We start from the raw sequence: 26,736 nt of genomic DNA on the forward strand, positions 1-26,736 counted from the left end.
GTTCGGGCTGAAACGCGATCTCGATTCGCGTCGAAGCGGGCCAGCCCGAGAACGCCTCGGGCCCGATACCCGCGCTAGTCTCGCAACGGGACCGATCGCGATCGCGATCGCGATCCTTCGACCGATCGACTCCGGTAAACGCGCTTTTGATCGTATTGTGGACACCGGTGCACGCCTGTGTCTGTGAGATACGAGGAGCGTTTTCACCGTCCCTCCGCGGTGGAATAACGCGTATTATACGCACGTACAGCTCCGGCAACTGGAAAGTGAAGCCGGGAGCCCTCGTGCGCGGCGTTCGTTATTCGCTTCTTCGAGGACGAGACCGGGAATCTACTTTCTCCTGTCTACGCGGTCTCTATATCTTGCTCCGAATCTACTCTGGTTTTCGGTGAAACAAGCTGATCCAACTCGAACGACGAATTAGATCGTTGATCGAGAAGAATATCAGTTCTTTATCCATGAGCGACTTTCCGATGATCGAGATCTCTAGACAGATCCCTGAACTAAATCTAAATAGCCTAGATAAACAACGACGTAAACTAATTTTCTGGACGATTAACGCGTTGTCTACTACGTGATACTAATACTAAGAAAGTGTTTCGATGTGTTTAGAATCAATATTCTTTACAATTTCCCTTTATTATCAAAATATGAAACACTTACACATGTATGAGTCGCATTGCTTAATTGCCTAGAATCTTGCACTGATTGTAATGGACAACATTTTGAACATTTTGCACATTTCTTGCGTTCAAAATCGCCTACAGAATATCTCGATGAACATTAATTTCAGAACTCTTGTACCTTAATAATCTTTTATTCTATATTCAACAGACTTTTAAATGGCATTATAGTGTTAAAGAATTCAAGGTGATCCTCGTATCTAGATTAAATAAAAGGAAAAAATAGCAAAAAAATTGTTCTCGTAAAAAAATATTCATTTAATTTACTCGTTTATGTGTGATATTGATTACATGTCAAGATTTTTTTGACACTTTAGCTACTGGAAACCTATCATTGATAGGCTTATCAATGATTCGTCCATATTCGAAAGGAGTTCAATCATTTTCATTTAGGTAGATTATGTTGGCAGTATTTTGTAATCTTAATCTCGCTTTCCTAAGAAACATTATGGATCAAAGAAGGCATTGTACTCGTTGTATCTTCTTTATTAGCTTCTCTAAAAGGGACTCAGTATTATCTTACTTAGACACACCGGCGAAGCGATATAGTAATCGGAGTATCACGATATGCCAATCTCTCGAGTTTTCTAATTTTATTTAATCCTAGAATTCTCGTTTCAATCTTCTCGATTGGATTATCGTGGTTTTAACAAAGGATTTTTCCGCGAAGTGCAAGAAAATCATTCCATTCTCTTAGTAAATAATAATTCATTTTAGAGCAATAAAAACGTCAGTTGTGCTTGTAGAAGGGTACACGAGATAAGAAGAATAATGATGGTGTGAACGAACGAGATCATCGCCGCCACTAAATCTAGCCCTGATGGGTATATCGGTAAATTAAATGTTATTGCCGGTAATAAAGCACGAGAGCGAGTCTTCCGAGAAGAGCTTCCAGAGAAAAACTGTGAAGCCAGCGGCTGTCGATTCGGCGAAGATTAGGCTTCGCGAGTTAAGAAGGAATTAATAGGTTCCTTATCGGTAACCGTAGACGTAAAACCAGCTAATAGGCTACCGGACAGTGAAGTGTTCAAGCTTTAATAGTGTTTTCATTTAAATTGTTGGGTAATACCGGATCCAGAACGGTACTTTTACGTTTTCCGAATGCCATTGCTGTTTCTAACTGCTGTTCCCAGTTTGTTGCTACTCTTGTTGCAGTCTCTAATGGATACTCAAAAGTTCGGAAGGAAATGGTTTTAAGTGTTAGCTTGGCTTCGCGTGTGCTTGATTAACTCCTCGACCAAGGAATGCGTAATTACTCTCTTAAATATTAAACTTTCTCCTCGCGTATTTTGAAAATTTCAAGAAACTGAATATATTCTTTAACCTTTCTACTGATCTAAATTTGACCTACTTATTTTTTATCGTAAATGCATACATTTTGCACTCTATTCATTCATTACACTTTAGCCTTGCTTTCAATTACTTTAAAAGTTTTAAAACTCTTGTTGCAGTCTCTAATGGATACTCAAAAGTTCGGAAGGAAATGGTTTTAAGTGTTAGCTTGGGGCTTCGCGTGTGCTTGATTAACTCCTCGACCAAGGAATGCGTAATTACTCTCTTAAATATTAAACTTTCTCCTCGCATATTTTGAAAATTTCAAGAAACTGAATATATACTTTAATCTTTCTACTGATCCAAATTTGACTTACTTATTTTTATCGTAAATGCATACATTTTGCACTCTATTCATTCATTACACTTTAGCCTTGCTTTCAATTACTTTAAAAGTTTTAAAACTCTTGTTGCAGTCTCTAATGGATACTCAAAAGTTCGGAAGGAAATGGTTTTAAGTGTTAGCTTGGGGCTTCGCGTGTGCTTGATTAACTCCTCGACCAAGGAATGCGTAATTACTCTCTTAAATATTAAACTTTCTCCTCGCATATTTTGAAAATTTCAAGAAACTGAATATATACTTTAATCTTTCTACTGATCCAAATTTGACTTACTTATTTTTATCGTAAATGCATACATTTTGCACTCTATTCATTCATTACACTTTAGCCTTGCTTTCAATTACTTTAAAAGCTAATTTTTTAGACTTTTATCATTTGCTAATCGATTTAAAGTCAGCACCATTTAAGGAGATGTTCTTGCCTGGTCTATCACCTATTGTCTTGTCTACTATTGTATGTCCAACACTAAACAAGGTTTCAGATTAATGAAACGGATAAATCGTGTATACTAGCAAGGTATTTCTAGGGTCTTCTTTATTTTCTTCAAGGTCTTTTTCTACAATACTTTTGTTTAGCCAAGCACACCGCTCGTGTAATTTTGATTTTTTCTATTATATTATATTATATTATAATATATTATTATTATAATAATATATTATTATATTATATTATAATATAATATAATAGGATATTTAATAATACTTAAAGTATAAAAACTATTTTCTTAAACAAAAATAAAAATAATCATAAGACTTTTAGTATATAATATAATATTATATAATAATATATATAATAATATAATAATAATAGTAATATTATATAATATAATAATATTATTATATAATATTATATTAAATACTAAAAGTCTTATGATTTTTGTTTAAATAATTAACTCAAAAAGAGGTAGAAAAGTAGCATCGTAGACAAGAATATCCCCTTAATTCCTACAAGGAAAGTTATTTAAAACGATCGCAGTCCACTTGACCAACGTTTCCGTCAAGTCTCGAGGAAAGGGAGGAAAGATTTACAGCGACGCAACAGATTTCAACGTCCCGTGTTCCAGATTTTGCGTATTGGCGGCCGGAATCGCTCGGTACGTTTATGAGACGTTTAATAATAATCGCAGAAGGGTCCACGATTTCGCTCTACATACGAACAAGACATTATTATCGTTTTAAATAGACGCTCGGATTTGCCACGCCACCTGACCCACATTCCAACCACCGTCCCTTAATTTAAAAACGTTCCTCTACACCGTGGCCGACGACTTGGACGTGCACCGGTTCGAGTTGCCGTATAATGGCACTCTCGCGGCCACCATTACAAACGCCGTTGGTCGACGGCGCGGCTATAAAAGTCCCACAATATCGAAGCAATTTATTTAATGAAATAGAAACTGGAAATTCCAGATTTTTCCTGACCTATTAATCTTTTAATATTCTTGCATCTCATAAATTCTAACAAGATTCCGTCATCGTGACATTTCTTGAAGAAACGACCTTTTCCTTAATTGACACGGTTGTTACTAATTCCGGCGTCGTTGGGATCACGAAAATGGAAAAGCATTCTGTTCCAGAATCTTTCGCTAAAATTATTTGCTTAAAATCATTTTCTCTCTGGGATCTTTCGTGCTATCGTTGAGACTTTATTTTAACACGTCGAATGCCACGCCGGTTTTACAGAAATTGTCCGTGGCGTCGCGATGAATTTTCTTTCATGCGATACATATAGTGTTGAAATATTATCTGCAATCGATAAGTTACAGTACACACTGTAATGGTTATTATTGTAATGGTTATTATTATGGTTATTATTACCCATGCTTGACATGTTAATTGCGACTGGGGTCACTGTTCGAATTGACGATGGTAATAATACAAAATTTTAGATATTGACATTTGTTTTCAATTATATATATTTCTATCAATTTGGGGTCGCCGGTCACCGCCAAGTTAAGTGCCGGTCACCGGTGACCCCCGTGGCATTCAACGTGTTAATGTTGTTTCTCTAATATGTGAAATTGGAAATGATGCGCAAACCACCTCGTCGACGAATGTGAAATTCGAAGTCGAACGAATTATCATAATTCTGGAACATTTTTGAACAGCATACAAGTTAAAACTGAAATGAATGCTTCCAAATGATTATTTTTTGAAGATCGTTCTTGTTACCATTAACACGTTCGTCGCCGCGTCACCCAGATCTGGGTGACGGGTATGCTTCCGTGGGGGCCCCGTCACCCAAATATGGGCGACGCTCTTCTTATTCGATTTATAGGACTTTCAGTTGGATTTTAAAAGGAATAAAATGGAATAAGCACTGAGATATAAATATAGGATATACAACTTAAAAATACTAAAAATATTATACTATATACATATTATACTATACTTTTTACTAATTTATATGTAGTATAACACATTACATTATACTATGTCGTATGCTGCGCGTTGAAACATTCTAAACACATTTGAGATGATTTTGGACAATTCGAACGATAGGTCGTAGTTTTTTCTACATTTTTTTTCGCTTCTTGACGTTCAGGTTATGTCAAGGTTAAATTTATTTAAAATTATTTATTTAAAAAATTTATCGCTCTGTTTATATTTCGGTGCTCCATTAGTCGGATTTGGGCCCCGCGGGAAACTCAACCAAATTGCGCTGGGCGACGAACGTGTTAAATGTAACTTTAGAATTATTTCTACAAAACGTGGAGTTACAAGTGGATCAAGTACTATGCTAAGATCTTTGCGGGAATCATTGAAGAATACTTTACTATTACCTCGTTAGAAAGAAAAATTAAAAATACCGTTCAATCAAAGTAACAAATGAAATTATAATAAAGAAATTAAGAAATTATATTATATTAAGAATTAATTATAATATATATTAATTAATTATAATATTCTTAATATAAGATATTATATTAAGAAAAAATATTAAGAAATTATAGCCAAAATAATTTCTTTAGAATCTTCTGTGCAACCACTGAATTACTCAAACGAGGTAACACTCGTTCGATTTCAAGCGGAAAAAAAGCGAAAAAGGAATGGCGCACTATTCTAGGACCCTTTTGTGCGGTCATTTCATACCAGTCGGGATAGAATTGATTAACGGCTTAGGGTTTTAGCGAGAGCTCGAATATTTCCCGTTCCCACAAACAGCCTCTTTTCCCGCCGCGGCCTTATTGTTCGGGCCGAGTTGAATGGCACAGGGCATCGCGGGTGAATGAGATGGCCCGAAGGCGAGTTACTAGTCCCGACAATGTATGATGACTGACTTAACTGGATTGGATAGAGCGTCTGGGTCCACGGTATAAATAGACGCTACCACTTACCGTCAATTCAAAGGGAACAGAAGACCGCGCGCTTCTAGTCGCGAGCGAATACGCTCGCGAATACGCGAGGAGCCTCGAGGCGTCACGAAGCGGCACCGATAGCGAACTGCTCATAGCACACAATGGCGTAACCAGCCTTTCAAGGTCGACGGAACCAGAGAACCGGCGATTTGCCGATGCCAGACCATCGACCGATTGATAGATCGATAGATTGTCGCGTCGAGATAACCTCGAGTTCGTTTCGCGAATTTTCGCTGAGTTAATATCGATCGTGGCTTGATTTGGGACCGATCGCTGTAAGGCAGGGGTGTCAAACTCGAAAGCTAACTTGGGCCAAATAAACGATGCTTAACTTTAGGTGGGCCGCAAAAAAAAGATCAATGTTCATAGAAACAAATATTCTTATTTTGACTAGTACATTGTAACAAACATATATAAAGTTAAATTATTGTTTACGTCCTGATACTTGACATCTCTTTTCTCTGATGATACTATCTTTCCTATTTCGGGAGAAATTTTATTGGCCGAGACTACTTTCAAAATTTCTAATTCACATTTCTATTTTATTTTTACTTTGCGTCGGATATATCGACTGGGCCGCAAAAATGTTCATCTCGGGCCGCGAGTTTGACACCCCTGCTGTAAGGGCTCGTCGACTGCTCAAAGTCTATCCATCTTATCCTCTCAGATTAGGTTCGCCTAAGTGCGACCGCTTCTGTGAAACTTCTGTGAAATTTATTAATCCGCGTTGCAATGTATAACATTCGTTCGATCCTCCTGCGTGTGTCTCGGGAAAGAAGATTACGCAAACGAGCCTCGGGCGATTATTCAATCCGTTTCGTTGCATAGTTGGTTAACAAACAGCTTTTTCTTTGTACCGTGGTTGCGGAAAGCAATTGGAACGATATTATGTACGCATAGCGTTAGGCATAAATGTATACGATTGTTGAGAAATTGACGATATTCGAACTGCTATAATTTTGTGAGAAAGAGGATCCTGCAACGATAAACTTACAATTACTACTTACTTACTTTTACTAACTTTGAAGTCCTCGCTTTAACTTCTAAGATCTTCTTTTTTATAGATTTGCAGATTAAAAGCTTTCGATCGTTTTATCGAACCGCGAGTGAAAGGTTTATTGTCAGCTTCTGAGAAGCGAATTGATATGGCACTCAGAATGATATTCTTTTTTACTAGGGTGGGAAACACTGCGAGTTATAGCGATGATGCGAATGTACTGGGAATCAGAGCAGTGTTTCACGTGAAAAGATCGCAGGTGAGTCAACCCACGGAAACATTACCAGATCCGCTACAGGAGCCATTGTTGTTTTCGCGTGTCTATCCTCGGCGTCACTTAACAGTTAATGACTAATAGACTTTACCGGCGATCGAACATTTCTGGCAGCAACATGAGACGGTCTACGATATCTAGATAATACAGCAGAGTATCGAACGGAAATGATAAAAACAAAGACCTTCTGAACATGGTTATCGAAAGGCTTCAATTTATCCACTCTCACTCCTATAATTTCATCAATTTCATTAATTATGAAGAGCTTTATATCTATTTATTTATTTATATAAATTACATTACATTATTTCTATAAAAAGATCGCAGCATGCAAAATATTAACATTCCAAGATCCTAATTCTCCTTTTGCTGATAATTTAATTAACTATAATAATTTTGCTAGAATTATTTTATCAGTAAATTACTACGTTAACATCATACATTTTAATCTCCATTTTAAATAATCAATTTTGAAATTTTAATTTATTAAAAAATAATAATGTTGAAATTTTATGAACAATTAGCCCTATAATTATATTATTAATTATTTCATTCCCTTTAAAATATTTTATCGATGAATTATAAAACCCAACATATACATTAAAATCAGTTATAAAGCGAATCAAACGAACCTAAGCAAAATTTAATTTACACATCAATGTGAATTTTATTATATTATAATATATTATATATTATAATATAACCTAATATAACCTATATTATCATAATATAACCTAAGCAAAATTTAATTTACACATCAATGTGAATTGTATTATATTATATTATTATAATATAACCTAAGCAAAATTTAATTTACATCAATGTGAATTTTATTATATTATAATATAACCTAATATAACCTATATTATCATAATATAACCTAAGCAAAATTTAATTTACACATCAATGTGAATTGTATTATATTATATTATTATAATATAACCTAAGCAAAATTTAATTTACATCAATGTGAATTTTATTATATTATTATTATTATTATTATTATTATTATTATTATCTAATATATTATTATATTAGAATAGAATAAAATGATTGAAATAAACAGGAAACGAAAAGTTCCCGATAAAAGCTGGCGGACAACTGCTGGCTTTCGACCTAGTACAATTCGCGTAAGTAATTTCTCTGTCCGTGCGTCACAGAACCAATCAGCTCGAGGATTCTAAGAATCGAATCGAGTCACCGAACGCGGCGATATAAGCGATCATGCTTGGATCGCGACGATATCATTCGGATCGGACGTTCTACGCCCGTGGCCGGTCTCCGAGTGCCATGACCTGCGATTACGAGGATCACAGTTAATCATTCCTAATTTATGCCCGGTAACTGCACCGGCGCGCGTTGTTCGGACCGCTCTAAAGGGGTGAATGCCTGGAAATGCCATTAGAGCGCCGTTTCCGGATGACAATGTTCCGTTGACTGGAAACGCGTGTCCCGCGGAACGACCTAACTGTACAAAGTGACGTTTCCAATGCGCTCGTCGGCTCGAACCTAACCGAGCAGACCGGGGGCCCCTCCGAGTGATTTACACGCGATACGTGCTCGGGTGATTCACGGATTAGAGCGGCGCGTATTCGAGAGAGTGCCGGGGCCCCGTGCGCTCTCTCGCGGCCACTAATCCGGGGAAGGCGGAGTTATTGTTCCGATTAAGCAGGCCCGGACAGCAACGCGCACTCCGATCGTAAATATCAACTTTACTGCTGGCCGAGGCTGTAAAAGTGTATTTACGGCGGGCGGGGCGGGGCGGGGCGGAGCGCGCGCGAAGTCTTGCGAATCGACGAATAATTTCATTAGGCGGGCTGCAGAGATTTTTAGAGAGAAATTAGCTCGACCCCCTCGTCCCGTGGTTTTATTTTCAAAGAAACGTGCGTACACGGACGATTTAACACGTTGAGCGCCGCGTCGGTCACGTATGGGTGACACTAATTTTTCACCAATTTTGAACATTCGTTTTCATTGCAATACGTTCGGACAAACTGAATTTGACTAGGATATTTCGGATACGAAAGGGTTCCAATGTCATCCATTGTGATAAATTTTAACTTTCTGGTTCTCGTTTAATTAGCTAAATTGCTTTGACCTCGAGTGAATTTTAGTGGTAGATTGTTGCCGCTGAACGTGTTAATTTAGCGCAAATCTGTGCGAGAAGTTGACACGGAATAAAACTAGGATATTTCCGTTTTTAGGAGATTTTATTTGAAATGGTTGAAGTCGGAATTCGTGCGACGGTTTCAGACAAATTCAACGGACAGATCAGTTAGGCTGTTGCGTTAACGCGCCAGCAGCCTTAATTCTTTGTACTCTGCTGTAGAAAATAGAAACGTTAATGAGAAGCGTTTGTGTTAATTTTGTTGCAGGAAATCGATGGATGAGAAAAAATGCACTTGTTTCGGCATTTCTTTTTCGTTCGTTTATGAAAAATAGGTAGAAACTTGATGAGCTATTCAACAATAATTCATGGAGTTATCGATCTTAAAATAATGGTAATTTTTCGATCATGTGAATGAAAACGGTGTAATTAAAATTCGATCAATTTCTAGTTCCCGCAAAGGCAACAGAAACAAGACTAATAAACCACAAGGAAAGGTGTCGTTAATCTGACAAGGATTATTTTTACAGCTGGTCGAGCAATAAAAGATAATTTACGACGATCGGGACTCTAATATATATCTTTCACTATGGACGTGAAATAATATAAGAAAAGTCTTTGAATCGAACGACTGTCATTAGCTGGATACTAGACAGTAATCCAGAGAGAATGAATTTTCTGTCTATAGTAATGATTTCACACTCTCAGGAGCAAATCGAAAGAAGAGAATTCGAAAATTAAAGCGCGATACGTTTAACACGTTGAATGCCACGAAGTCACCGGTGACCGGCACTTAACTTGGCGGTGACGCCATGGGGGCCACGGGTGACCGGCGCGCCCAAATTGATATATATAATTTATAATAAATATAATTATATATAATATTAATAATATTTATATTATATTAATAATTATATATATTATATTAATAATATTAATAATAATTATATATAATTTATATATATAAATATATATAATTTAAAACAAATGTCAATATCTAAAATTTTGTATTATTACCATCATCAATTAAAACAGTGACCACTGTCCCAATTAACATATCAAGCATGGTTATACACTGTGACTTATCTATTGTAGATAATATTTCAACATTATATGTATCGCATAAAAGAAAATTCATCGCGGCGCCACGGACAATTTCTGTAAAACCGGCGTGGCATTCAACGTGTTAATACACAAACTTTCACTAAACCGGGGAGAATTGAACACACGAAGTTCTCGAAATCGAATTCTGAACTTAAGTAGCCCAACTTCTTCCGATTCTGAACAGTTTCGAATTGAAGCGAACGCGCTAATCCGAGACGCAAATTTTCGCTGAACCGAGTAGAACAGAACACAGTATTTTCTCCCTAATTCGCGCTCAGAATCCGCACAAAAATGTAGAATTTGGGAAGAGGAGATACGATTATTCGAGCCTTGTTTTCTCGTTTTTATAGTTACCGATTGGCAACAACTATGCAAACGAGGCGCAAGGCTCGAATAATCGTATCTCCTTTCCCCAAATCGTCCATTTCTGTGCGCAATCTCAGCGCGAATTAGGGAGGAATTACTGTAGCGAAAATATTGAAACGTGTAATGAATCTAGATTACAACTGCCTGACGTGAGAATGATTACATTAGTTGGCAGACCGTTTAACCCTAGCAAGACGAACGTGGGTCACCCGAGACCCGCATAAAATTCCATTTTAGATAGAATTTCTGCAGAGATTTAATAGATATTATTCGTTTCTTTTAAATATACTGATTTTTCTTTTTTCTCTAACAAGCCTATTCGTGAAATGTTTGTAAAAGATTACACTTTCGAAGCAGTTTAGAGCATTCCGAAGCATTTATTCGAGAAATCACTGTACAAACAGTCCAAAAATTGAGTTCTAGGCTCGAGTGACCAAGCTCCTTTCAATTCCAAACAGTTTCAAATTCGAATCGGAAACGTTAAAATCGAGCGCGCTAATCCGGGGAGGGAAATTTCGCGAAACCGGGGTGAAAAATTTCGCAAAACCGAGGAGGACCACGTGCTCGAATGGTGTTCAAAGATTGATGTACCGCGTTCCCAAACAAATTATCCGAGGCTCGGAACACCGACGGAGGAATACGGTCGCGCCAGGAGCGTAAACGATTTTCCAGAGCAGTTTATCAAACCCGTGGATCGTTGGATCGTCGACGGAACGATCCGTCGAGGCTAAACCGCCGCCGTGTGTGTTATGCCCCGGGGCTGGATACGCTCGATTTGCCGGGCCCGATGCGATGCAAGGGAATGAAGCGGTAGCTCGCATGCACGGCCGAGCTTTATAAACCCGAAGACGTCGTCTCGACGGCTCGTTAGCGGGTGGAGTTATTAAGTGACCGCTCGTTAACGACACTGGCCAGTCGTTAGCGTGGTAGGAGGGAACGTACCGGAACGTACTCTCGCCATTACCACGATGTATCGATAAGTTGTCCGTGAATAAGCAGAAACATTAATTGATACGTCGGGGAAAAAGGGTGCACCGGTTATTCTCGGTCGTTTAAAGCCTGAACTTTGCGAATAATCTGCGAGATATTCTTGGATAATCTATATATATATATAGATTCGAACCGGTTTATAGTTTCTGCGGATTCGAGATTTTTAAACTTGGTTCATTGTACGTTTATTGTATCGCGGAGTAAATCGCGATCTAGAAATGTGATTTGTAATGTAACAAAGAGTCTTTGTATATTCCATATTTTCGGTCGAACATTAATCATCTGCCGACAATATGGCTTTGCATTAACGGATATTTGATCCGACGATTCTTATCGTCCGAGGCTTGAAAGAAATCTGAAAAAATACTCACTATAGTTTCTAATAATAATATGATATATATTATATATATAAATATATACTATATATATATATAATTATAATAATATATATATATATATAATTGATATATAATATGATATTGGGTTGGCAACTAAGTAATTGCCGATTTCAGTTATAAATGTCTCTCACTCCCATTTTTATGATATCCGTAAATGTTATATTATAAAATTATTATTATTATTATTATGTTATTTTTTATTATCCGTGAATGTTAGCAACTGGACAAATTGAATGCAGCGGTCAAGGAAAAGCGACCAGAATTGGTCAATCGTAAAGGTGTCATTTTACAGCAGGACAATGCTAGGCCGCACACGTCTTTGTCCACTCGGCAAAAATTGATGGATATTGGTTGGGAATCGATGTTACACCCACCATATAGCCCTAATCTCGCGCCATTGGATTATCACTTATTTCGATCCCTGGACAACTCCCTTCGTGGTAAAACTTTTAACGATGACGACGCTGTAAAATCTCACTTAACTCAGTTTTTGGCCGAAAAGGATCAGACTTTCTACGAGCGTGGAATTTTCAAGTTGTCGGAGAGATGGCAAAAGGTCATCGAACAAAATGGAAAATGCATTACAGATTAAACTTCGTTCCAAGTAAAACAAAATTTTTTATTTCATCGAACAAGTCGGCAATTACTTAGTTGCCCCAACCCAATACTTTAGTAAAATAATTATACTTTTCTGCAATTCCTGAAGTAACTTGGATATACAGTGGTACTTTAATTTACCAGAGTCTGATTATTCGTGGTCGCGATTAAACGCGCTCTTTGTTATCCGAGTTTCGCGTATGCGACATAAAAGCCATGCGCCATATAATTTATTTGTCTCCTCCTGCACCAGCCACAATACAGTTGTTAAATACACACGGCGGTGTGTTCTTGTGGATAAATCAACCCCACTGTTTACTTTGTTTCCATGGCAAGCACGAGGCAAGCGACGAGTCAGAACTTTCAGTCGCCATTTGCGGACACATACGTATGCGCATAAAGTACATTTCCAATTTTGTAAGGCTTAACTGCGGACACGGAGTTATTACTTCTACCATAAGTGGATCCAGAAGTTATTACATCGCGTACTTTCCCCTTTTCTTGTCATCGTCAACATGTGCAATACATGTTGTACTTAATTTGTATGTAAAATTTACTATCATCTTTACTTTATAAACAATATATTTTAGCAAGCAGTTGTCACAAATACGAATGTGCTTAAGGATTAATCAAGGTTCCATTTAACGTACCTAGAACTTAGAGCGACCAATAATGCAGGCAAAGCTTGAAAAATCGACTTGCAATCGTCCGCAAGCTAAAAAAATCCCCCAAAACTAAATATGAACGAAGAGCAAATATCTATCGAAGGAAAGATTTAATTTTGCAGCAGCCCGTAGTACGACCGATTTATGGAACGTATCCATATAATTATCCCGACGGTGTAGCAAGGGTTAACGATCCGGCAAAGGAACGGTAGGATCCGGCCGAATCCCAATTTCACACGGTTGCTAAAAAATCCTTGAACTCGTTTAGGGTTCAACAACGATGCCCAAGGATGAGAGAGAGAGAGAGAGAGAGAGAGAGAGAGAGAGAGACTAGATCTCTGTTAGTTTCTCGCAAGATTCGAGTCAAGAGAAGTCCGGTAATTGATCGGGACGGAAAGGTCTAACGCCGCGGCGTTACATAAAACCCGTTTAGGCGAGCACGAAGTCCTGAGCCTTATCCTCTCGGTCAATGGCATGCGGCGTTAACGCGACTACAAAGATGGTATCTCTGCGCCGGCCGGTCTGCGAAACTTCGGGGCTTTTCTTACCTTGACCGTTCGAGTGATTTTGCTGGGGCGACTGGGGCTGGCCCTGCGTCAATATAATTTGACTCTCGAGCTGCTGCAGCTCCGCCTGCAGCTCGTTCAGCTTGCTGTTCGCCTTTTTCACGATCGTCGCCACGTCCGACAGCGCTTTACGATCGGTCGCGACTTCCCTCAGCTTCTCGGCGCCGGCCTTTATTTTCAACTCCTGCAACAGAGTGAACAGGTTCGGTTCGGTTCGGTTCGATTTCTCGCCGGACAATCGACTCCAGCGTTAATTGACTCGCGATATCGCTTCGCTCTCTAATCATGTCAGCACCCACATCCTCGCGAGGAACGTGAAGCGCTTTCATGGGTGACCGCCGAAATTACATACTTTTTTCGAGAGATGCAGCGCAACGTTGCACAGTGGCCTGGAAACCCGCTTTCTGTGTGGCCAAAATTCAATTTCTTAAGTTTCATACGAGCCGTTTATTCTGGAAGTGGCATAAGTCACTTTGCCGTAATGAAAAGTGGTGATTTTTTTCATGTTTATACGAAATTATTTATACCGAGAGAAATATCAGTATCCTGAGATAACAAATACAAGTAAATCTTCTCGAAAGTTAGCATCCATATTTTTAAACGTGTTGAAACACGCAAACCCTTAAATATATATCGACTTAAAAACAAAGTGACTTATGCCACTTTCAAAATAAACGGCTCATATATTGAAAGAGTGTATTATACTATAAACTGAGAACACTTTGAAGCTTCTATAAAGGTTTGTTTAGGATCATTGTCCTGATAAAACTTAAAACTGTACGAATACCCATATTTATAGCACTTGCAATTAAATTTTTTTAAAAAAATGTCCAAATACTTCATTTTGTCCATAATACCACAATTGATTGAATAATACTATCATAAGCAATATAAAAAGGAGCAATGATTCTTCTAACAATATCGTGTCCGAATATTAATGCGAGTCATGGTATTTTTCTTTTATAAGTGCACAGAAGCTGAAATCTTATCGCAAATACTTTTTTCATCGTTGTATCTGATAGATCCTAATCGAATTCGCCGAATATGTATATTGACAAAGAGAATTAATTTTTAAACGAGAACGACCTGAATGAGTCTAGCTCTCGACAGTAAAAATTGCTATTCGGATAACATTACGACCTAGTATTTCATTTACGCGTTACTTTCACAGATGCATAAAATTTGATGTCCAGTCATATTCTATGAAAATTGTATCGCATCGATTCCAATAAAATTGACCAAATGAACAGGCGTAAAAAATCATTCTTAACACGTTGAATGCCATGGGGGTCACCGGTGACCGGCACTTAACTTGGCGGTGACGTCATGGGGGCCACCCTGTATAGAAATATATACAGGGTGTCCCAGGTTTGAATGTTCAAACTTTGTCAGTGTATTCTATGGCACAAAGTAAGAAAAAAATGTTATGTAAACATAGGTCGTATAGAACTTTATTAAGAAGTTATAACAAAAATTCAGAATAGGAATAGTAATCAACTTGCTGTTACTGCGAGCATTGGCTTGAATAATACATACTGTGTTGATTAATACATTTCGAAATGTATTAATAATCGTTCTTGACAATACACGTCGACACATCGATCGAAGATTTTTTTGTTTATTTTTTATTTTCTTTTTTAGTTGATTACTATTCCTATTCTGAATTTTTGTTATAACTTCTTAATAAAGCTCTATATGACCTATGTTTACATAACATTTTTTTCTTACTTTGTCCCATAGAATATACTGACAAAGTTTGAACATTAAAACCTGGGACACTGTATAATTTCAAACAAATGTCAATATGTAAAATTTGGTATTATTACCATCGTCGATTCAAACAGTGACTCCTGTCGCAATTAACATGTCAAACATGGTTGTACACTGTGACTTATCTATTGCAGATAATATTTCAACATTAAAATAAATAATTAATATATAAAAGAAATAAAAGAAAAATATAATAGAATATAATATATTTATATTTCTTACATTCTATTATATTCATTTATATTTCTTATATTCTATCATACTATATAATATATAATAGCATAAAAGAAAATTCATCGTGGCGCCACGGACAATTTCTGTAAAACCGGCGTGTGGCATTCGACGCGTTAAACAATTAATTGCACAGCTCGTACATTAAATTTGGAATGGCTCTAACTAGGAGAAGTAAAAATAGCAGCGAATGGAATCACGGTAGGATTCGAGGATAGCCTCGTGCGTATCCAGCGTTGCGCGAAGGCTGACGGTTAGAACAGTTTCGTCACAATCCACCAAACACGCTTTATTGTTCATTGTTTCATTAATGCGCGTACTCGAACGGCGCAATAAAGCTAGGCGCAAGGATCGTTTTCGTCAGTCATCGAGAACGAATGTGTCCCGGATCGGTTGGCCCCGAATCAGAAGCGGAATCTCGCTTCACGGAATTCAGACGCGAGCAATTATTATTGTTATCGATCGATCGATCGGTCTGAAGCGGCCTACGTCGTCGTCTAGCCGTTCATCGAAAAACACCACTCCCCTCTTTCTTTCTTTCTTTCTTTCTTTCTTTATCCCGTTCGTCCTCCCCTTCGCCGCGGCAAATGAGACGTAAAATTATAGCAACGCGCCAGAGAGCCTATCCTCTCATTCTATTACCCCCCATTAGATTTCCTATAACTTTTCACCCGCGAGCTCGCACCTGACGGGTGCCGCCGTACCCTCTAATCATGGCTGCGAGCCGTGAATAATATTTGCGAGCGGCGTTTAATGAAACGATGACCCGCTTCGGGAACGTCTCGATTCTATACCGGGTGTCGGGCAATTTTCGTAATTTGTCCCGCGGTACGCGGTGGTTTCGTGCGACGAAGTACAGCGAAGCACAAAAGTATTCGTGCACCGTTCAAAGCGCGTTAACTTTTTTTTTTTAAACTGGTCTAAAGGACTCGCACTTGTTGGCGATGCGAGGAAGAACCAGTTTACTGTGCAGAGATTAAAATAATTCTTTTCAATTTTGCTATTACTTCGAATAACACGAAGAAACTCACGTTTTTTCTTTCAATTTTTTTATCTATGCCTAGAGATAGAGCTTGAAGTAGAAAGGGGGATAAAAGATAGAATTAAAATTATTATTATTATTATTATTATTATTATTATTATTATTATTTACGATAGAAGATCCCGCAATAATCATTCAAAACGACGAATAAGTTAATACGTTCGTCGCCGCGTCAACCAGATCTGGGTGACGGGTATGCTTCCGTGGGGGCACCGTCACCTAAATATGGGCGACGCTCTTCTTATTCGATTTTTATAGGACTTTCAGTTGGATTTTAAAAGGAATAAAATGGAATAAGCACTGAAATATAAATATAGGATATACAACTTAAAAATACTAAAAATATTATACTATATACATATTATACTATACTTTTTACTAATTTATATTTAGTATAACACATTACATTATACTATGTCGTATGCTGCGCGTTGAAACATTCTAAACACATTTGAGGTGATTTTGGACAATTCGAACGATAGGTCGTAGTTTCTTCTACATTTTTCTTCGCTTCTTGACGTTCAGGTTATGTCAAGGTTAAATTTATTTAAAATTATTTATTTAAAAAATTTATCGATCTGGGTGACGGGTATGCTTCCGCGGGGACCGCGTCACCCAAATATGGGCGACGCTCTTCTTATTCGATTTATAGGACTTTCAGTTGGATTTTAAAAGGAATAAAATGGAATAAGCACAGAAATATAAATATAGGATATACAACTTAAAAATACTAAAAATATTATACTATATACATATTATACTATACTTTTTACTAATTTATATTTAGTATAACACATTACATTATACTATGTCGTAGTTCTTTCTACATTTTTTTTTCGTTTCTTGACGTTCAGGTTATGTCAAGGTTAAATTTATTTAAAATTATTTATTTAAAAAATGTATCGCTCCGTTTATGTTTCGGTGCTCCATCGGTCGGATTTGGGCCCCGCGAGAAACTCAACCGAATTGCGCCGGGCGACGAACGTGTTAAAGCTAACTTTGCAAAATGCGTGGAACGAAATTACAATAATCGAGTGTGCGACAATCGAATGATCTTTGGAAAACACTTCAAAATTGTATTGAAGTGGAGGAAGCAAATTTTGAACAACAAATGTAAATCTTATTGTTCAGTTTTGTGATTAATACATGAAACTGGTAAAATATGTAGAATGTAAAATTGGGGTGCCCTTATTTTCGAAGCAGCTGAATATAATATACAAATATAGTTACAGAATTTTCTACACATCGTGTAGAAAATCGTGATATAATATACAAATACAATTCCAAAATTTTCTACACATCGTGCATAGTAGTATCCAGAATATCGACCTGCTAAAAATTGTTTGGTACGCGTGTGCTACAGCATAAACTGCTTGCAATGAGCTCATCTGCTTACAAAGTGGCCTATGACGCAACTTAGCATAGTGTCCTTAATTTACAGAAGGAAATTGCAGTTTCCCATCGCGCGAAACCCGAGGATCCAGGATAACCGATACAGTCACGCGTTCCTGGAATAGAAAACCGTTTGTTAAACGGTTCTAAAATCCGCGACCCGGTTTCCAGGCTGTTGTACAACGATCCTCGCGAAGAATAACTGCGCGGCTGCCAGACGCGGACTAAACGCGGCGAAGGGTGTAATCACATTTTTGCCAAACTGCTCGCTCGGCGCAACGAGAACTGTATGGATAGAGGTCGCGGTGCAATCGCGAAAAGGAAAAACGAGACAGGTGAGAGGAAGAGAAAAGGGAGAGCGTGGAACTCGTTTCCACGCTGGGACCACCCTCGAGTTTCTACCCGAGAGCACACGCGTGTCTCTACTTCTACCCAGAAATTACACGCTCTATTACTATCCCTGTTTTTCATTGTTTGACCCCATTAACTGCGAAATTTCTTTTTCTTTCTTGCATTTTTGACGGGAGAAGTTATATACATGCACAAACAGTTGTGTAACAATTATATTCAAATTGTGTTCTGTTGTTAAAATATTTTATATTTTTTGAGAAACTCCCAAGTGGAGATTGTGGCAGGTTGCATCAATAAAAAAAGGACTTTTATTTATTGTATAAAAAACAAAAGACTGACTAAGTAACACATAATTACTATAACCTCCAAATTACATATTTATGTATGATATTTAATTATAATATAAGAACTAAAAATATCATGCTTCAAATATGATAATTTTGTTCACTGATCAGACTGACTAAGTAACATAACCTCCATATTACATATTTATGTATGACATTTAATTATAATATATTATAATATTACATAATATAATAATATATTATATAATATTATAATATTATATTATATTATATAATATTACAATATTATATTATATTATATAATATTACAATATTATATTATATTATATTATATAATATTATAATATTATATTATATTATATAATATTATAATATTATATTATATTATATAATATTACAATATTATATTATATTATATTATTATAATATAATATAATATAAAATTTAAAATATTTAAAATATAATCCAAAATACGCACCGTCTGCTATATAAACAATATCGTCTGATACTTTTAGAATAACATTAAACTGTCACACGCACATGATATATTCTTCGCACCCCAAGTGGTGTACGTAAAAATTCCAAAATCCCGCAAATGGGGATCGTGGCAGTTAATGGGCTAATAACAAAGCGATCGCCACCAGCAAAAATACTCGGACAATATTTTCTCGGTCAAGCTTCGATGTATTAATGTTGCTGTTTGTTTCCTACCGCCCTTACACCGACATTTCCTCGGTCACGAAGTAATTATGGAATCAGCGGGGAACATTGTTATTAGCTCTGTTCTCAGGCATTGTTAATCCTCGTATACCCTTTAGAAATTGTTTCACAAAAGACTGTCTTATAGATCTCGTTCCGGCTTCGTTTGATACTTTAATCCGACCATGCGGTTTTTCTACGCAATATATACATATATAAAATTGTGAGAAAATAGGTAGAAGAGCAATTTTTACCCGAGGAGTGTACGAGAATGGGAATACTCAAAGTTTCATGATTAGAATGCAGATCTCTGTGCTGATGTGAATTCTTCTGAACTAGCGTACGGGAAAAAATGGGTACAAAAATCATTCTTTTTATATATTGGGTTGGCAACTAAGTAATTGCCGATTTCACAGTTATAGATGTCTCTTATTCCCATTTTTATGATATCCGTAAATGTTATATTATAAAATTATTATTATTATTATTATGTTATTTTTTATTATCCGTGAATGTTAGCAACTGAACAAATTGAATGCAGCGGTCAAGGAAAAGCGAGCAGAATCGGTCAATCGTAATATTCCAGCAGGACAATGCTAGGCCGCACACGTCTTTGTCCACTCGGCAAAAATTGATGGATATTGGTTGGGAATTGATGTTACACCCACCATATAGCCCTGATCTCGCGCCATCGGATTACCACTTATTTCGATCCCTGGACAACTCCCTTCGTGGTAAAACTTTTAACGATGACGACGCTGTAAAATCTCACTTAACTCAGTTTTTGGCCGAAAAGGATCAGACTTTCTACGAGCGTGGAATTTTCAAGTTGTCGGGGAGATGGCAAAAGGTCATCGAACAAAATGGAAAATACATTACAGATTAAACTTCGTTCCAAGTAAAACAAAATTTTTTATTTCATTGAACAAATCGGCAATTACTTAGTTGCCAACCCAATACAATCTTTAAGTAGCTATAATTCAACTAGCTACAATTCATTTAGATCCAATTCAACTGGCTACAATTGATAAATTAGAAACATCTCATTTAGCCACTTTCTTCAGAAATTTTAATTTACTAGACTTTTAAATTTCAAGAAATGATAAAGATTCTATTAATCAGTTAGCAGTTACAATCTATTCGTAATGTGTGTAAGTTACTGTAATTATACTGTATATGTTTGATTTTCTTCATATTTTGTTTAAATACAAGACTTTTAATGCGCGATTGCTTTCATCGTGGAAAGTTTTAAAAGTAAGATTATTACTTATATTATGTTACATTAAAACCTAGCGTGATCATATGATAACACTTCGAGTTTGCACAGTTTATGAAACACCCCTACAACGTTTTTTTATATGTAACTGACGGGGGGTGCCTGGAAATACTAAAGAAGACTATGCAACAAATAAAAGATATACGCGTAACGTATTTAACAGACCACGAAATAAATTCATATTAATTCTTCGTACATTGAAAATATTTGATTTATATATTTTCCAACTATATCAAAATGAATGATCAACGTGCGAAAATCGATTTTTCGTTATTACTTGAAGCGTGACAATATAACTTCTCATTGCGAAGTAAAAAGGCCCCCATTGTGAAACGTGTCGAACAAAAGTTAATTCACCGGTTAACAGGTTAAGGCCGAAGAAGTGCTAATCAACGTGGTTGCGAAAGAAATCGTAGTGCTAACTAGTAAAATCGGTTCAATTTAATCGCCGCCGAAAATCTCTTGCATTAAATCGTTTAATTCGCTGACTCCGCACACATGCGCGACCACATACGTGCGCGCGAACTCCCTCGATCTTTCCCATCCAGGGATCAGCGAAAAAGGAGAGGACAAGAAGGAAGCGAGGGAAGAATCCTTCCTTCCCCTGCAACCCCCGTTTCCATCGAGGTATCGTGTACCCGTGCGAGCGGTGCTACCGTACGTAAGGTACACGACGATGAAGAGGAGAGAGAGGAAGAGAGGAAGAGAGAGAAAAAGAGGAAGAGAGAGAAAAAGAGAGAGAGAGAGAGAAAGAAAGAGAAAGAGAGAGAGAGAGAAAGAAAGAGGGAGAAAGAAAGAAAGAAAGAGAGAGAGAGAGAAAGAAAGAGGGGGAAAGAAAGAAAGAAAGAGAGAGAGAAAGAGAGAGAGAGAGAGAGAGAGAGAGAGAGAAGAGCTTCGGAGAAGAGGTGTGCGGCCAGAGAAGGATAAGCGAAACGTCGACATACCTTGCGTATTTCTCGGCGTATGTGCTCCCGGAGCTCGTCGAGACGAGCCGGCAAGGGCACCTGGTCACTGCCAGCCACTCCATACTTGCTCGACAGTTCGTAAAGAACCGGGTGCCTGATGTAATCGCCCTGAAACAGATCCCGAATTCGATTATTCGACGGTATACCTTGCGCGAGCGATCTTATACCGTGAAATATGGGCTTCGGCAACAAGGATGTGATCGGTATACGGGGGCCCAGGAATGTCTCTGAGGGAGTATGGCACTGGGTGATATATCTATTAGAGCTAGATTTATGGGACACGACGATTAGATATCATAAATATCGTTTTTCAATGGTTTCCGTTGACAGTGATCGATGCAATGACAGGAATATGATGACCGGCTTTTTCCGCCGATTTTACGGCATGTGGTTGGGAAAGCCGTGTTTCTACAATTTCTATCGAGACAGTGGATCGTGGAGACCGGGCGTCGGTAACCTATGAACCGCGGGTCACCATTTGCACCATTTGATAATTTAACAATTACATTTGTTTCTATTATATATATAATATATATTATATATAATTATAATATAATTATAATATATATTATATATAATTATAATATAATTATAATATATATTATATATAATTATAATATAATTATAATATATATTATATATAATTATAATATAATAATATATATATATTATATATTATATTATAATTATGTGTTATATATATTATAAATTCCTATTATAATTGGAGCTATATAACTTTGAATGCTTATATTTACCGTTTTATTTTTATTTTATCTTTCAATAGTAGAAGTTAAACATTTCTGTAAAGATCCTGTTATTTTAAAAGGTTTCGCGATGACCAAGAAAATGATGTGTAAAATAACGAAACTAATTTTTCGTTCGTACTTTGCGAAAACTAAAAGGTGAGAGCAGCCCACAACATTTAATTTGACCATGAATTTAACCATAATAATTGTCTGAAATCGAATGGTGCAGAAACTAGAAAAAAAAATACGTAACTTCACCTATCGGCAAAGTTCAAGAAATTAAGATCCATGGGATCATAAAGTGAATTTATTTTCTCGATCGTCTCGCGATAAACGTTTGTTCGCTCCAAACGCGGGCCGACGTTCGATCGTCGTGACGCGTACTTTTCCGCGAAATTCGAGGAATCGGTAGCTCGGAAATTTGCGGGGAAAACAACGGGCGAAGCGTGTTCGCGCCACCGGAAATTGTCTGGCGCGTACTGCGGATGTGCACACCGGCCGCTCGCTCATTCAATCGTTCACAGTTATAAAACTGTAGTCACAGGAGAAAATATTGATCTTAGACCGTTCCTCCCCGCGGGGATCGGCGGTCTGTGCACATTCCGATCGAACTATTAATACCGCTAATCGATCAATATTTGAATCGTTCGGCTCCCGGCCGACCTTGATCGAAATATACAATCAATTAAGAAGGCGCGATCGAAATGTATAATAGCGGCATCCGTTTGCGACGCGCTTCGCGGGCCTCCTGGCTCCTCCGTACTTAACTCGAATGAAACTTGAGTTTTGCGAGCAATTCACAGGCGACCGGTCTTCTGATCGAACGTTGCCGTATGAGTCTGCAGAAACGTCGCTGTTAAAATCAGACCGTCCGCGAATTGAAAATTATGTGCCTCAATCTTGCAATAACGTTGGACGCGGATCGTTAAATTGACACTGATTTTGATGGAGTAATTCACGGAGGGAATGGAGTCCAGAAATTACTTCAGAGAATATTTCTTCGCTGTTTAATGGTGCGGAATTGTATAATAGACTTTTCTGTATTGAATTTTATGGAATGATTATTATCAGATAATTAATTATCTGATATTTGATTAATTATCTCTCCTGTTTGGCTTTTCGTCAGATGTAATTTCGCAGATCTATTTCAAGAACACTGTAACTTCCGCACTTGTGCGATAATGCCCGTTTACGAATACATAAATAAATAAATAAATAAATATTGTCGATGAGTTTGCTTCTAGTTGAAATTGCAGGATCAAATCCAAAATTTATTGTCAATATTGAGTTACTATAGACCGTGTCCCGAAAATGTCTCGCAATCCGGAAATGGGAGGTTCCTGGGGTCATTTGAAGCAACTTTTTCCTTTGCGAAAATTTTCTCCGAGGCTTCGTTTACGAGTTATTAACGAAAAACACTGTGACCAATAAGCGCGCGAAGCCCAGTTCCGCTCACTGGCTCGGCCGCCTCGCGCCAGCTGAGCTGGGATTCGACCGCCTCGACCGCTGGCGCCGTTGGCTCGGCCAGCTCGCGCCAGCTGAGCTCGCCTCTCATTGGTCAGTGTTTTTCGTTAATAACTCGTAAACGAAGCCTCGGAGAAAATTTTCGCAAAGGAAAAAGTTGCTTCAAATGACCTCAGGAATCCCCTACTTTCGGATTGCGAGACATTTTTGGGATACCCTATATCCAGTAATCGTTTACGTATTCAAGACACTGAGTCGTGAATAGTACACTCAGCTTCGAAAAATTTAACCACAAACTCGTTCAAATGTATATTTCCAGGTTCTTAAAAATGTGAAGAGTATTTGTAAAATCAGACTGATTCACGCGAAACTATACACGAAGTTTCGTAACTATCATCGATCACTGAAAATTTGAAGAATCTGTGCGAAATTGTACCAGCTAACAAAGATGATCAGTTTCATAACCAGCTTTAGCAATCAAATGCTAACGAGGTAATAAGTTATGCACATTAATGCATCACGTAATTTCGTAAGTATGGCTTATAAGAATACGGTTTAACCAATTAGCTGTTGCGACCTCTTTGAAAACTGTTATTTATATATATATATATATATATATATATATATATATATATATTTATATATTTTTTTTATTTATATATATAAATACAGTTTTTTCATAGTAATTATTTCTTTCTTTTCATTTGTTCGTCCTATCTGTTCATGATCTCGATATATTCAAAACATCTAAAAATTTACGAATATATTTCAGTTCTCGCTAAAATTGCAAATTAAACAGCAATTTTTATTCAGCACTCCTACGAATATTTATGTCGCTTGGTACGAAATTGTTAACCAGTCAGCCGTTCCCGACCGCATAGTATACTCGTCATGAAAAAAGTATTGCCATTTTTTTCATGACGAGTATACTATGCGGTCGGGAACGGCTGACTGGTTAACAATTTCGTACCAAGCGACATAAATATTCGTAGGAGTGCTGAATAAAAATGACAGAGAAATGACCAAAAAAAAATGGGAGGAAGAATTTCGACAACGTACCGCGCACGGTGAAACACGGTACCAAATGGCAGCGGGCAGATGTCCACAGCTTTTCGACTTCTTTCCCATCCCTCGCACCGAAATAAACGACATTGTTCAACAGTGCTGGCTGCGACGTTATAAATAACGCGGCGGAATTCCGCTTTATTTTATCGTACTGCCTTTTTACGGCCACGGGAATCCGCGTTTCCAGCGCAAAAACGCGGCGGCCAGTTCTCATCGGTGTCAAAGTAGCCGACGATAACGCACACGGCTAATTATCGTGGCTCGTTAATAGGCTCGTTCTATTAATCTATACGGCGATCGTCGAGCATTTCGCTCGATCGTTCATCGGAGTCGTCGGATCGAAACGAACGAGCACGATTAGATCCAATCGACCTATGCTTCATCACTCGGCCAGAGTGCACGCTGCCGGCGATGGGACCAAGTACACACGTTTACTCCTGTGCACCTGCGAGTATCGCGCCTAAGATTCGATTCATCGACTCCTATCGGAACTGCGGAGAGAGAGAAAAAAAGAACACTCGAATGATTCATGCGCTCGTTCACCGAGTATCAAACGACTGATATTGTGCTTTTATGATCGATACGCTGGCTTGTTGGCGTTGCGTCAATGCTGCACCGGCGATCGTTGATTTTATGTTTATCGGGTTGCAAATATGTGCTTTTGTTACCTAAGAATTTGATTTCGTATCATAAATCTGATTAACGTTGGATGAAGACTAAACCGAGCTTTAACAAACAAGAGCGTTAGAACAACCGTTACGATGCAAATATGAATTGTAATTGATGTAATTGATGCAAAAATATCGTCGCGTTTTATCAGAGAGTATATCGTCGGATGGCCAAATTATTATTCCACTTTGTGTATCACGATTGACTTTTCCGATCGATTTTCTTATTTTCATTGTTGTTATTGTCATTGTCATTTTTATTGTTTCATTAGTTCAAATAAAAATGACAATGACAATAAAACAATGATAATAAGAAAATCGATCGGAAATGTCAATCGTGATACACAAAGTGGAATAATAATTTGGCCATCCGACAACATTGTTTTATTAGTTCAAATAAAAATGACAATGACAATAACAACAATGAAAATAAGAAACTCGATCGGAAATGTCAATCGTGATACACAAAGTGGAATAATAATTTGGCCATCCGACGATATACTTTCTGATAAAACGCGACGATATTTTTGCATCAATGTTCGTGTTATCATAATCCAGATCCCACGTTTATTATTTTTCACTGCAATACATTTGCCTGATTAATTCGGCTGGGAAAGTAATAGCGTACGAGTTCCCGAAACCTGTGACTTCCAGCAAAACAATACCGCCGGTATATAAAATCGCGCAAGGAGAAACACCGATCGGAACAATACCCTAATCGCAGAAACGTGTTAATCCGTTCTCGAGATATTCGAGATATCGAATATTACACCGGCCGTCTACAATTGATTAACATAACACGAAGCGACTGATAAGTCCCGTTTTTAATTTCCTTATAGTTCATTGGTTACATCGAAAGGCTATAACGTTATAATATCAACGGCAACAATGGAATATCAGGCTGTTAACTATTTTAGCGGATTTTGTTCGAGATGAATCGACCCTCTTTTAGCGTATAGTTAAAGCAAGAAGAAGATTCTGAGC

General features: G+C 37.5%; 1 protein-coding gene across 5 annotated transcripts in view; it reads right to left on the reverse strand.

Moving 5' to 3' along the window:
- Pkn (serine/threonine-protein kinase N) overlaps positions 1-26,736 on the reverse strand; it is an 81,293-nt gene that overhangs the window by 46,452 nt on the left and 8,105 nt on the right. For 3 of the 5 annotated variants that reach the window (XR_013033326.1, XM_076521609.1, XM_076521611.1), the window contains exons 2-4: positions 25,079-25,575; positions 21,789-21,917; positions 13,761-13,962 (exon numbers count right to left, since the gene is read on the reverse strand). Coding sequence is in view for 3 of the 5 variants with exons in the window: in XM_076521609.1 (XP_076377724.1) it covers positions 13,761-13,962; positions 21,789-21,917; positions 25,079-25,171 (424 nt within the window). In the remaining 2 variants the exon portion in view is untranslated. The remainder of the gene's footprint in view (positions 1-13,760; positions 13,963-21,788; positions 21,918-25,078; positions 25,576-26,736) is intronic. The other 2 variants (XM_033475759.2, XM_076521613.1) reach the window with 2 other exon arrangements.

This window comes from Megalopta genalis, chromosome 1 (assembly GCF_051020955.1).
Source record: "Megalopta genalis isolate 19385.01 chromosome 1, iyMegGena1_principal, whole genome shotgun sequence".
Taxonomy (NCBI): Eukaryota; Metazoa; Arthropoda; class Insecta; order Hymenoptera; family Halictidae; genus Megalopta; species Megalopta genalis.